A 14,822-nucleotide genomic window follows, 5' to 3' on the forward strand; every position below is an offset into this window, starting at 1 on the left:
CATGGACTGGATAAAGTGGATTTCCCTGTTAACACAATGCATATTCCAGTCCCGATGGATGTCCATTAAGAAGATAATTGAAGAGACACTGGCATACACTGTGCTTGGGACTGGATAAAACATCTCTGGCATTGACGTCTTTGGGTCTCAAGGTTCCCACTCAATTTGAAACTGGCCTGCCCCCCCTTCCCCAGAACAGAGCTGGGGAGTCCAACGGACCATACAGACGAGGGGCTCTGAACAAGGGATTCTTCCCCTGTGCATACAGCTTTGAGCACAGCGCAACTACTGAGAATCGGGCTGCATGTTCACCGGTCCTAGACCTGCCTCTCCTGCTTTTCCTTCACAACAAATAATGCTCATCTTCTCATTTAACATCAGTAAATTGGGGTGTTTTGGTTTTGAGTGTTTGCTGCAGCCTGGTGATGGCATTAGCTGGGTTGTTTGGAAAGTGTATATTCCTTCTCCAGGAAAAAAGATGCTGTTATGTTGGTATAAAAAGGAGAGTTGAATACATTGGTTCGAATCAGTGCCTGGAATTGCTCTGTAGGAATCAAGTGGGTGTTTACAGCAGAGTACGTACAGGTCATTCTGAATTTATACATTAGTTACAGATAATGTGCTGTGATTTTTGCCACTCAGTGCCAAATTTTAATCACAACCAAAAAATAGCAAACTGGTAATGAAGAAAAGTCATTATACTCTCTCATGGAATGTTTAAACTTTGTAATTCTGCTCATCTTAGAGATACGATTTGTTATTGGAAATTATACTAACGAGACAGTTTTTCTGCACATCCACACAATTTTATGAAAACATGTAAAAAAAAAAGCCTATTATGTTTTGTTTTGTTTTTTTTTCAACACATTGCCTCCAAATCTCTAGGGTCCTTTCATAGACCAAAGGCTGGAAACAACCAAAGGTGGTTTCATTGAATTGACTATGCCTATTAGGAAAGCTTGATAGTTTGTACATAAGGAAAATTTTAAAATCACTGGCAAGATGATTCTTGGCAGCTGTAGGATATTTATCACATCTTTTATAATAGCAAAAAACAGGCACCATCAAGTTGTTGCTCAACAGTAAAACGGGATGGCGGATTTAATAAGTGAAACATGGTGTCATACACATCAAAACCACAGGGCAGTAAAAATTAATTAACTTTACGTACAAATACTCCCAGGGCTGGATCTCCAAAACTAATCTAGAACAACAGTGGCAGCAATAACAGTAAAAAGAACCCAGAAGAAGGCCCACGGCAGTGCCCTGTGTGTAAACTGAAAAGCAAGGGAACACAGACCACTACTGTGTGAAGTCACCTACATGGATATAGGTTCTAAAGAAAAGCAATACATTAGAAATTACAAACTTTCAGTTGTAAAATAAATAAGTCATAGGGATGCAACGTACAACATGGAGTTTACAGCTAATAATACCTTATTGTCTATTTAAAAGTTGCTAAGAGGGGCGCCTGGGTGGCTCAGTGGGTTAAAGCCTCTGCCTTCGGCTCGGGTCATGATTCCAGGGTCCTGGGATCGAGCCCCACATAAGGCTCTCTGCTCAGCAGGGAGCCTGCTTCCCCCTCCCCCCCTCCGCCTGCCTACTTGTGATCTCTCTCTCTCTCTCTCTCTGTGTCAAATGAATAAATAAAATCTTTAAAAAAAAAAAAAAAGTTGCTAAGAAAGTAGACCTTAAAATTTATGACAAGAAAAAATTATAACTATGTATGGTGGTGGATATTAACTAGTTATTGTGGGATTATTTCCTCATGTAGACAAACACTGAGTCATATGTTCACATCTGAAACTGACATGGTGCTACACGTTGATTAAAACATAAAAATGTGATACAAAGATGAGTAAAAAAGGGGGTTAGGGTAATCCTTAACTGGGGGAGTGAGAATTTAGGGGAGCGAGGGAGACATTAAAAACATTGTAGTGTTTAATTCTGTACATTAGGGGGTTAGCCCACAAACGCTCTTTCAAGAAACATGAGTAGTATTTTAAAATACATACATGAATTACATAGTGACTTCGTATCACATCAACATGTGAGTATTCATGGAAAGTACCTGTTCTCATGTAGCTGTGCATTGCACATTTGGAACGTGCCTGATGCTCAAATATGAGAGAAGACTCTGGTTTTAGAAAGGTTTTGTTTTGTTTTGTTTTGTTACTTTTTAATACAAAATAACAAGCATTCCATTCTGCACCATTAAACAATTAGTGCTTCAAAATCTTTTACATCTTAAGTTACAGCTCCCGGGTAAATTCTTTATTTAGTTTTGAAGGAATCGGTTCCTCTGCAGAGCTCTAAAATCCATCCTACGTGTAAAGGTTTAAAAACCTGTCTGGGTCAGAGGTGCACCATATTTGGCAGGCGGGGAGAGTGAGCAATTAAATGTTCTAATGCTCCTGGCACCGCTCCACGCTCACAGTGATGCTTGCTTTAGGGGGCTTGAAAGATTGAACACCCTGATGCACAGTGTGTGGCTTACTGTCAACTCTTAGGGAGGATTTTATACTTTCTTGTTGGGCTATCAAGTTATCTCCACCATGACCTCAAACTTATTTTGGAAAGAAACAACCATAAAATGCGAAATGGGCATAAGAGCTAGGACGGCTTCCGGCCACGATTAGAAGGAATCTCACAGCCGACAGGCCTAAGTTCTGGCGGCTCAGACTCTTCACACGGGTGCCTCAGAACGGACATTTGTAACCCTCAGAAGCTCCCCCTCCCTGGCTACACGGATCCTGGACAGACTCTGTCAAAGTTCTACTGAACAGGCAAACCCGCCGTCTCCCACAGTCGGGGTGATGGCCTGGTGCTGTCTTGGTAAAGTTCACCAAGAGGTAGTGAGGGAGTGTCAGTAGCCATTAAGTTCCTCTCTTGCTCTGGTGTAGGTAACGGCGTCTTTGTGCGTACACAGTGGGCAACAGAACGCTTCCTGAACGTTTAGGGCAACAGAGCAGCTGGGGATCTTGGGGAAATGCAGATTCTGGCTCACGAAGTCGGGGGAGTTGCATCTGCACCTGTGACAGGCTTGAAAGTGGTGCTGCTATGCATGGCTCCTGGGCCACACCGGAGGACCTGGCCACCCGGGGAGGAGAGCGGCTGACAAAAGACCGCCCACGTGCAACAAGGAAACTGTCACATAAAAACACCTGAAGGAAAGGTTCTAAGGGTTATCTGGCCTTCGGAAAATACTCTACAGAGAAGCACAAAAGGTAAGAGACAGAGAGTGAGGACCCTCAGAGTGGCCTGCACAGAGTCACCTGGAGAGCCCACTCCCCCCAGCATCGGAGCCAGAGAAAGCAGATCTCTAGGGACAGAGACAAGTCCTAGCATTCTGGAAGCTTTCCAGGTGACTGCAGTGAAAACAAGTGCTAAATTCAAAACCAATCTTAGCAAATGCACATCGAAACAAGGTCCCCGTAGACTTGCATTTTAGGCCACAATTTATGGCCTTTGTCTGGGGCGCCTGGGTGGCACAGTAGGTTAAGCACCCTACTCTTGGTTTTGGCTCAGGTCATGATCTCAGGGTCATGAGATAGAGCCCATGTCGGGCTCCGCACTCAATGGGGAATCTGCTTGGGATCCTCTCTCCCTCTCCCTCTGTCACTCCCACTTGTGCTCTCTCTCTCTCAAATAAGTAAATAAATCCTTAAGAAAAATTTATTGTCTTTGCTTGACATTCTCATTGACTAAACTGAAAGAGAAACCTCACTCTTCAGTATTAACCTTCATTTAAAATTGCCGATTGTCAGAAGGCAGGAGCTGGAAAGACAAGGATGGTTTGATTGTCAACACCACCAGCTCCTTTCACTTACCACCCAAATAATAGGTGTCCCCTGAATCAATCTGCCCACGCAGGGAGTGAGCCACAGAGGCTGTCTCACTGTCCACCATCACACTCAGGTGATTTACTTTCAATGAGAGGGACACTGAATGCCACTGCCCATCACTTAATCCGGCACCTGGAAGTAAACAAAATCGGGTCAGAGATTCCTAAAAACCCTATAGATGCAGCTACGCAGAGCCATGTTTGAAAACAATACAGTCATGATCTTAGACACCCTACCAAACTTCACCATGAACCCACCTGAAACCCACCAGGTTATTTAGCTGACTGGGCAATGGAGACCCACCACAGAGGACAGCTGGGCCTCTCAGAGAGAAAGGGAGAGGCTTGGGACAGATGTGGGCTTCGGGGTTTCTTAACAGGCAATGAGATCACTTCGTATCCTGGTCATGTTTATCTAGGAGGAAGGGGTTACCTGCGAAGTGAGGCTCATTGAGTAAATGTGTGGTTCCAGAGGGTCCTTGCCTCTGACCTCCCACAGTCATAGATTGGCCAGTCATGTTCTAACACAAATTATATTCTTGCAAAAATTACCGTGGTCCGTTAAGAGTATTAAGACATATGTGCACACGGCAATGACTGTGTTTCACTTTCTCATCACTCGGTTAAATCAGAAAAGTACAGGGAGAAAAAAAGAGAAAAGGAAGAAAGCTGAATTGAAGGGGGAAGGAAGAATCAAGAGTGGACAGTCTGAACATTCTGCCTTGGACAGCGCAATCTTAGTTCCTCCCAGGGCTAGGGCTTTAACAGACTAACACAACAGGATCCTGAACAACCTTAACATGACCAAATATCCTAGTCCCCTGGCACAGGACGTACTTCCCCCTCTTCTAGTTTGTTAATATTTTAGGATGTTGAGAAGCATAAGATTTTCCAAAATTGTTGTTATAAAAATAAAATCTTGTCCCTACTTTCATGTATTATTACTATATATAATCTTGGTAAACTATTTAGAAAAATATACCATATATATCAATATAACTCTTTAGAAAAAATGTATCAGCAACTTAAGTATTACTAAAACATGAAATTTCATTGAACAAAATGTAAAGTTTAGAAAGCACCACATTAAAGTGTGTGTGTGTGTGTGTGTGTGCATACTCAATCACTGTCTAAAAATGGACAAAATCCAGTAGGAAATATTTTTAAATATTAACATTAACTTTGGATGGGGGAATTGTGTTTGTCTTCATGCCCATTTTCCATTGGTCAATCGAGCCATTCGTTCAAAGGCAAGGGACTCCTCCCCTCCACGGGGAGGTCACGGCCACTGTCACAGCCCCAGAGACACCTGCTGCTCTGAAGGAGCACAGTGAACAATTGGAATCTTTAGAAATTGTCTTGCCCAACAGGGAAACAGTCATAAACAAACACTTCAGCTCATTGAAAACAACAAAGTGAGACTCTTGATTTCTTTGATGTTGTGCCCAAGCTCACGAATGAGCCTGCCTGACTCTAAATTGATAATCTTGGGGAACTGTCCTGATAGATTAGCCTATACCTCTTGCAAATGAGAAAGGTGCTGACTGCTTAGAGCCCTTTAAGTTTGGAAGTCAACCTGCAAGGGTCAGAAGTTATTTTCTAGCTCATGGGGTATCAGCCCCAAAGAAAACACGGCCATGTTTCCAGTGGAAAGTTAACCAGGCATATTTAATTTAGTATCAGAGTTTGGCCCAAGGAACCTAATCAACCCCGTAAATCCATGTCCCTCCAATGCTCGTTAATATGTCAACAATACTGCAATTAAAAATGAAAATACAGCTTTTTTTGCCTTGGCTTCATTTCTCATCAGTGACGTTGACATGGATTCAAGACCCTGTGCACGGGAAATGTTTCTGGCCTGACCCAGAAGGTCATAGGCCCTACCATAAAAATCACGATGCCTCTGCTCCTCTCAGACTGTGAGATGGGAGCAATGGTACTTCCCAGCACTCCCTTTCAGGGACTTTAGCTCTTTGCCGTGTATACACATCTCTCACGTTCTGTGTCACATTTGTGAATCCAAAACTGTTGCAAAGACCCCACACGGGTTATGTTCATGAGCAATGATGAGAAAGCCGACAACAGAATCTGGAGGATTGAGGTTAGATACTCAAGACCTACATTATGACACTGGTCCTGAAGGAATCCACAAGCAAGAACCTGGGAGTGTCCCTTCCACTCTTGTCGTTCGTTATTTATTTTGAAGTGTACCTAACATTATCTGTCAGGATAATCCATTTAAAATCTGATGTTAATGGGGCGCCTGAGTGGCTCAGTGGGTTAAGCCTCTGCCTTCGGCACAGGTCATGATCTCAGGGTCCTGGGATCAAGCCCCACACTGGGCTCTCTGCTCAGCAGGGAGCCTGCTTCCTCCTCTCTCTCTGCCTCTCTGCCTACTTGTGTTCTCTCTCTCTGTCAAATAAATAAATAAAATCTTCTAAAAAATAAAATAAAATCAGATGTTAAAATTCCCTCCTGTCTCCTCCCCCCCCCACCTACCCACCTATCTAGGACATAGAGTTATTTCCTGGGATAACTTGCAGAAAACACTCCAGAATATCTCCTTGAATCAGTAATAGATGCCATTTGCCTCTATAATAAAAAACTGTTTTTAATAAAATTCGGCATTCTCATTTAAAAGTGAAATGCCTGCTCTTACGATCATTCTGTTTCTCCCCATTATAATTCTCACCCTTTGTGTTTCTTTTGTGTGTCTTCTACCCTCCCCACTTCTGACGGAATAACGGCTTGTCTCCCAGGCAGCACTTACAGTCAAAGGATGGATGGAGAAGGGAGGGGCGGGGGTGTTTTGATTTGTGCTACTAGGAACACAAGGCTCATTCTCCCACCCACCCCCCAGCTCCACAAAGACTTCAGTCTTGGGGGGGGGGGTGATGGTCTTGGAACTAGTTTTGGAATAATGAGAACTAAAGGTTTTGGAGTGACTGCTGACTAGCAGGCACAGGGCTCGTGGTCTGTAGGCTCAACATCATTGTTTCTACCATCAGTCACACTAGTGTCACTCCAAAGATGAGGACCCGAGGCTTGGGGAGAACACAGGTGACACTTTTCGAGCCCATCAGCCCTAGCAGCACAGAGGTGGTTCTGGAAATGGGCCTGGGAGGTGAGTCTTCTCAAACAGAACCTCCCACCAGCTTGTGTCAAATCCGTCCTGATCGCAGAGAACACTGCCCTGGGCAGTCGAGGCCCTTCGGGAAAGGGTGGACTGTGTCTTTTCCTACAGAAAGGGAACGCACGCTCCCCTCCCCGCCACTGACCTTCTGTTCCCACCACGCTCCACTGGCCCAGCTCCACAAGCACGCGGACACTAGGTTGTACACTCCGGACCTTTCTAGATCCCTTCACAAACACAGTGAGGTAACTATTTGGAAAAAGGACCCAAAAACGGGAAGCAGGGTGAACGGTGACCGGGTGTCCTTTCCTGGCATCCGACATGATCACATTTCACTCAACCTTTAAACTTTGGTTCTTGGTTTGGTAGGTGCTTTCACACTTCATCCAAGGTTTGGAATGAAAACCAGTCGCCATCTGTCTTCTCTTCCTCACTTTCTGTGCCTCGCAGACACCGCGCCTTTCCCCAGCTGAAGGCTCGTGGTCCCTGCCCAGAGCGCATCTCTTAGGGACATTTTTCCAACAGCATCTGCTCATTCTGTGCCTCTGTGTCATGATCCTTCAGAGTTTTTCATCACTGTGACATTCATGATGCTGATCTGTGATCCGTGATTACAACTCGCTGAAGGCTCACGCGGCACCATTTCTTATCAATAGAGTATTTTTTTAATTAAGACGTGTATATTGTTTTTCCAGACATAAAGTTCCTGCACATTTAACAGACCATGGTATACTGCAGACATAACTTTTATATGCGTGGGGAAGCCAAAAAAAATCCATTTGGTTCACTTTATTGCAATATTTGTTGTATTGGGGTGGCCTGAAACCAGACCTGAATATCTTGGAGGCAGGCCTGTATTTCAAAGGTAAAGAAAAAAAAAAAAAAAAACCACACCCCTCAAATGCTTCTAAAAAAAGCAGCAAGAAAAATGCACCTCTGGTTTGCTTCCAAAAACTAACGCATTGTCCAGTGAAAGCTTAAAAAATCAATTCAATAAAATATTCCTATAATATTTCAGTGCCAGCCTTCAAAAAAAGTTAAATAACTACTCCCAGCGTGTTGGAAGGGAGAACGGTGTGTACTCACGTGAAGCAACAACAAAACACCATCTCTTCGTTAGTAAGGCACGCAGCTTGTAAATCTACACAAACCAAGAGTGAAGCAGTTTCCAAAACCTGACTTGGTTGTGCTCATCTGCTGAGGTCCACAAGGGAACTCCCTACGCCGGTGATCAGATTTTTTCTTTTATTTATAAAGAGAAACAAAGAGCTACGTTTCATTCCCGGTGTTCAATCCCAACCTGGTAACCTGGGTCAGGCGAAGCGCTCCTTCCGTAGTCAAAACTCGTGGAACGACGCCTACCTGGCTCTACGTTTTCACCAGCACTCTAACGCAAAACAGTCCCCAGACTCCGAGGATAACACGACCCTGGAAGGGAGTTTAGAAATGTGGGTCCTTCTTGGAAGCCAAGCAGAACATTCGCCCATAGTTATAAGAAGCCTTACCCAAAACAGGAATTCCCAAAGGAACAGAAAATCTGGGAAAAATCATAACTTCAAATATTATGATTGGTGTGCATATAGGTTCAAAAGACAGGACAAGGAAACTCTTTTGTCAGGACTCCAACCTAGGCTACTGTTCTCCAGTGTTTCAAGTGGACTGCCAACTCCCCACCATCAGTTGATAACTAAGTTATTTTTTAAACTTTTTTTTAAAAGATTTTATCCATTCATTTGACAGACAGAGATCACAAGTAGGCAGAGAGGCAGGCAGAGAGAGAGGGAGAAGCAGGCTCCCCGCTGAGCAGAGAGCCCGACGCGGGGCTCGATCCCAGGACCCTGAGATCCTGACCTGGGCTGAAAGCGAGGCTTTAACCCACTGAGCCACCCAGGTGCCCTAGTTTTTAAACTTTTTGAGAGGTATATGTGATCTGCAGCTAACTTCAGGTCACACTGACTCACACACCAACAGCCTGGAGGTACGTAGTTTAAAGGTAAAAGAACTCTAGTTCCCTCTAGAAGGATTGCGAGTATCTTACTGATTCAGTCACTCGTTTAACGCAGAGGTGACAGAAGGACCGTGCGGTCACAGCAAACGCCTATTACCTGCTGTGACGTCCCTCGCCGGGTGTCCGGGCTGGGAGAGACTCAGCCTGAGTTTTCCATCATTAAGAACGAGGATGAGAGCCGCTGGCCCGTGTCGGACTTGAGTGGTCAGCAGCAGCCCTGCCCTGTTCCACGTTCGGAATTGGAAAGCGACCGATACCTTGTCCTCTCCGACGGTGCCCGGCAGAGCCAAGTAACTCCTGGAGCTCGGAAAAGTCATGGGCACAATTTGTGGGTGTGAGCACGAGAAGGACACATTTCCCTGTGAATACAGTGGAAAAGGATTTAGGAAGGGGCAGAAAGGACGCTTTCATGAACAACAAGCTTTCCGAGAGGTGCAGTTTCCTATCAACCTTCCAGCAAGCGAGGACCCAAGAACTAGGCTTTCCCACCCAGCTGCAGTCCAGATCTACCTGACAGGTCCCTCAAACCCTGACACTGCCCTGGCTGGGCAAACCTCCTTCTGAGGCTTTTAGGGCAGTTCTGCCTCCTCCATTTCTGGGCATTGGCAAAGGAATCTCGAGACACGTCTTTCCCAGGCCTTGTGCTGGGCGCAGGTCACGACAGAGGAGACAGATTTCTTATACCTCGAGGCACTGGCTGTTTACGTGTGGCATGAAGCCCAGCACCATGGACAGCGGCTCCGGGAACCTTCCCGCACTCCCCTTGGTTGTGTGAACGCTTACACACCCGTCACTCAGGGGACACGAACATCTGGCTCAGACAGGCCATGGGGTTTGGCCCATCTGAGGCAGGGGTGTGGCCGGCCTGAGTGGGCTGCCCACCTCTTAGAGGTTCCCATGGGCCTTGTCAACCAGCACGCTCTCCCCAGCCTGACTTCTGACCTGCCGGCTGCCTGTTGCCTTTACTTCATTCTATTTTACTAAAAAACACATCTTTGAGCTTTAGATTGTGTCTGCTGCTCCAGGAGCAAACTTACCTTTAATCATAGTGTTTGGGAGGAAGGAACTTAAGTTCTTAAAAGAACTCCAATTAAGTGGGGTGCCTGGGGGGCTCAGTGGGTTAAGCCTCTGCCTTCACCTCAGGTCATGATCTCGGGGTCCTGGGATCAAGGACTCAGAGGGAGCCTGCTTCTCCCTCTCCCTCTGTCTCTGCCCCTGCATGTGCCTCCTCTCTCTCTCAAGTAAATAAATAAATTTTTTTTAAAAAATTAGATTGATTTTCATAAATTCCAGAGGAATATGTACCCAAACATTATCCTTCCTCTCCAAAATATATACCATAAAAGCACTATAATCAAGTCAATATGGCATTGGTATGGGGTAAACACAGCAGCGGGGCCCAGTGACTGACCCACAGAAAGATCTGAGACCACAGGTACAGCCAGTATGTGGTGAGAGGTAAGATTCAAGCCTGTGTGTGGAGGTTGGGTCTGGTCACTAAACAGCTCAGGCACGAATGGGTACCCATGAGACCTAAAATAACTACTGATCCACACAAGGAGTAAAGCCCAGACAGTCGAAGACTTAATTTTTTTTTTTCAGTTTTAAAGTAAATAAATAAATGAAACCACCTTTAAACTTTTTACAGGAAAATCCTTGAGACTGTATCTAGAGTCTAGAGTTTCAGAAGTATTTCAAAGCAAGAGCAAATACTACAAAGCTATTAAAAAAAATACATTAAGACATTGGCTACGTACCAATAAAGGCATTTATATGCTCAACATGGCCCATAACATTTAATATAAAAGATATGATATATGATACATAATTATATTATAACATGATTTTATATTTCATAGAAAATTGGTTAATCTGAGAAAACATTTGGATCATGAATGACATAGGGTGATCTATGAAACCTAAAACTCTCTTATAAATTGGGGCACCTGGGTGGCTCAGTTAGCTGAGTGACCGACTCTTGATTTCGGCTCAGGTCATGGTCTCAGGGTCCCGGGATCCAGTCCCATGTGGGGCTCCGAGCTCAGTGGGGGGTCTGCTTGAGAAATTCTCTTTCTCTCCCTCATGCTCTCTCTCTAAAATAAATAAACCTTTTAAAAAAAAAAGCATTCCCATAGGTTTCACTGAGTTGGAAAATGGAAATGGAGAAAAACTCACATAAAACAACGCCATTTCTGTAAACAACACTCGATATGGAGGCATCGATATTCACAAAGCTGGGTGCACTGCTTGTAGAGGATTCGGGTCTAAGGAACCAAACGTGGAAGGACAGACGCTAGCTCCGTAACACGCCGGCCCCGGGGGACAGATGCCAGCTCCGTAACACGCCGGCCGGGGGGACAGCCTGCAGCCGCGTGGAGAGACGAAAGCCTGACAACAGTCCAACCCGTCTGAGGGGTCCGCCTGCCTTGAGATAACATGCTCCTTATTCGCTGACCTAAGTCCCCAGATCCACAGCAGACAGACCCCTGGCCTTGGAGAGACAAGGTCCCAAATGTTCCCAGTTGCCTGTTCGAAGCCACATCTGCCTTCCGAAGAGTCAAGCAAGTTTTCTGGCAAACCTTTTTCTTCCTTAGTTCCCAGGACTGATTTTACTAACCTCCCTTTGTGTATCTGTGGGCCTCGGCCTCCCTTTGCAGAACAATAGGGTGTTCCTGCACATCAGCAAACAGGCACCAGACCCCCGGGGCACAGCCCCTGAGCATGGAGGTAGGGTTTGTGGCCGGCACCATGGAGTCTGCCCGGGATGGACAGATGCAGCAGACCAGCCCCTCCCTTCACCGACCCACTCCTAACCCCCCTGCAAATCCCTGGGCCGGGCAGAAACCCAGCAGCTGGCTTTTGCACAAGAGTCCACCTTCTCCCCAGGTTCCGGGCCTCAAATTAAATTAAGCTCAAATTCCCTTCCAATCCAAATTCATCTCTCGAGTACTGGCCTTTCAAGCGAGTGACAGGCAGCTGAGCTAGGAGTTCAGTAACAGGAGAAAGAAGCAAGAGGAAATCAATCCCAACAGAGGCCCTGCCCTGAAAAGTCTTTATTCAGATGCGCCATGACGCATTTGCGAAAGCGTGCGTCTGTTTCCACACACCTGTAAAAATTAAGAAGCCAGTGATGGGGATGAAGGAGGGCACGTGTGAGGAGCACCAGGTGATGCAGGAAGTGCTGATTCCCTAAACTGTACACCTGAAGCTAACACTACACTGTATGTTAGTGACTAGACCTAAAAATTTAAAAAGTTAAATTAAAAAATCAAGTTAATTATTTAGTGAATTAAGTCAAATACGAACTAAAAGGTACATGTGATTGGCACTTTCCCTGCCTTCAGGAGAGGCACACTCTGGACTGGGTCCATCAGACAAGCTGCAGTTCCCTGCTGCTTTGACCTCACGTGTAGCTTTCTTACCATGACGCGGATCTGTGGTGTGTGTTTCTTGGACAAATCAATGATATCCACTCCATTATAGTAGAGATTTTCGAAGCAGCCATGAAAGTCTTTTTGCGGGAATGCCACTGATTTTCCATGTCCAGGAATCCCCCCAAAGCTGATCTTAGAAAGAAAAAAATGACATAAATAATACTGTTTAATGATTTTCTGATTGTCTGCCTAAAACACGTATGCTCAGCAGGTATAGGATAATTGCCTCCAATCTATCAGGCATTATTTTAACATTATCATGTTAATTTCAAGTGAATTTTTAGACATAAATGTACTGGTTCTTTCTTTATTACATTTATATAAGTAGGTTAAATACCCCTTCTCGAAATTTGCTACTCAAAGGGCTATGTCACTTCAGCTGATGGGGAATGTTGTACGTTCATTTCCACGGTCACTCTTGATCTGGGTGACAAGGCGGCTGACCATGATGACACTCTACTTTACAAACCTTCCTAGAACCCAGCTTCAGGGTCCGGGTCTTTGCCAGGACACTGCTGATGGGTTAGAATAATGAAGGCATCGATAATCTCATTCAGGACCAGGCTCTGCAGCTGGCCTCCTCAGCTGAGGCCACTTACACTAAATGAATGTTGAAATCATCCCCTTTGCTCTGATAGATGTGCTGCGCAGAACTGGCAGAATAAAAGGTGTTCTCCAGTGCTGGTTAGATACATGCGGGCAACACGCCGGGGATGCGTTAAGCCTTTAAATGTCCCGAGAAAGGGTATTTTGAATCGCCTGACTTTGGCTCTCTCGTTCCTCGAAAAAGCAGGTTGGAACGTATGGTGATGACTTCTCCAAGCACCCTAGATTGCTAATTCTGTTCACGATCGCCCTAAAACACAGAGATCTCCAAGGGAACGGATCATGGTCAGCACCAGAGGTAACATAGAAAGCCGTCCGGGCACATGTATTTTACTGTGCCGCCTGTCCTACTGATAGCTCTTCATCTACACACTTTCCGAATTCAACAACTACTTCCTCTAAGGGGAGATCTCACACCTATGAGTGATACAACATCTCAACAGCGCATGTGGGTCTCCTGCTGGGCTGACGTCACCCGTGGGAAACATTTCGCCAGGATTCCAAATTACCAGCAATGGGTATTTCTCTATGTAGCGGTATTTTCTTAAAAGGTTATGTTGTGTTTAAATAATAAAATCTGTAATACTTGAAAAGAAATGTTCACACCTTATAATCAAGATCCAAGTAGTCGGACTCGCCCTCGGCCTGGAAATGTTGACTGTGCCTGTCCACGGTAAAATGGACATGCGTGTTCCCAAGCTCGATGAGGACAGAATGCCAGTGCTCGTCATCCAGCAGGCTGCCCAGGGTGAGGGTCACACGGGCATCAGGGGAGGGCAGGTTAGCACGGCCTATAAGGACAGGCGAAGCAAATGAACCGCCCCATCCAACCCGGTACCATGACTGCCATGTGGGAGGTCAACTCTTCCCCCAATCACTTTCCTTGCACACTTCTATCCGGAGAGCTGGTCAACTGCCTTTACCTCAGCCTCATGTATAACCTTCTCTCACCTGGGAATGATTTCTTCTACCTTTCTTGTGTTTATTATTATTAATTATTGCATTTTCATTTTTCTTGGAAGTATCTTCTTCCGAGAACCTCACGAAGAGCACCGCCTCATGGTTTCGGGGATCCACCCCTCGTCTTTACAATATTACCAGGTTGTTTACTGAACCTGTGCAAATGGTCTTACACACTAATCGAGCTATAAAACTTGTTACAGTGAAGTACATCCGGGATACATGCGTGTTCCCCATAGTACACCTCAACTGCGGAGCGACCGTGCTTCCATTTGCCCAGACCATTCTGTCTCATGCCTCTTGCTCCAGAGTAATTATTTCTAGGGTCTTCTTTCTTTTTCAAAAGTGTTCTGGTTTCAGGATAAATTAGCTACTTCACTGTGAAAAACGAAGCATAAAAAGATACTTCCATCTAAAGAAGCATATTTTTGAAAACACCCACTGGAATTTTTACCTGAATTAAGCGATAAGATGAGCTTTCCTCTAACTAACTGCAGCGTGACGTGTTTGCCGTTTTGTCCTTCTCTGTGGAGTAGAATCCCGTCAGTCTGCCTGGTTTTAAATTTCAAAGAAATAACATCTTTTGCTGGACTCATGGATTTCTGATTAAACGTGTATAGCAAGGAGCTTTTCCCATCAAAGTTAACCATCTCAGATCCTACAGAAGGAGACATTAGAAAATAATCTAAGTATAATACATCTTTACTCATGCACTGAAATGAGCAAGTTGACACAAACATACACACACATAATATATCTCTGGTCTGTTTAGTCCAGGGGGGAAAAAACAGTGCTGCCCATCCTCCCTGACACCTGTAGTTGAGATCCCTAACCTCC

The 14,822-nt window shown here is 45.1% G+C and overlaps 1 protein-coding gene across 1 annotated transcript in view; it reads right to left on the reverse strand.

The window, feature by feature from the left end:
- The window catches only part of LOC308353667 (contactin-associated protein-like 3), a gene marked incomplete at its 3' end in the record, with an annotated part of 131,814 nt that overhangs the window by 72,147 nt on the left and 44,845 nt on the right, over positions 1 to 14,822 (reverse strand). Inside the window, exons 3-7 of the mRNA XM_080820646.1 lie at positions 14,440 to 14,643; positions 13,632 to 13,816; positions 12,408 to 12,551; positions 9,083 to 9,344; positions 3,831 to 3,977 (exon numbers count right to left, since the gene is read on the reverse strand). Of these exons, the coding sequence (XP_080676772.1) occupies positions 3,831 to 3,977; positions 9,083 to 9,344; positions 12,408 to 12,551; positions 13,632 to 13,816; positions 14,440 to 14,643 (942 nt within the window). The remainder of the gene's footprint in view (positions 1 to 3,830; positions 3,978 to 9,082; positions 9,345 to 12,407; positions 12,552 to 13,631; positions 13,817 to 14,439; positions 14,644 to 14,822) is intronic.

The sequence above is a fragment of the Martes martes genome, assembly GCF_963455335.1.
Source record: "Martes martes genome assembly, chromosome: 12".
In the NCBI taxonomy this organism is placed as follows: domain Eukaryota; kingdom Metazoa; phylum Chordata; class Mammalia; order Carnivora; family Mustelidae; genus Martes; species Martes martes.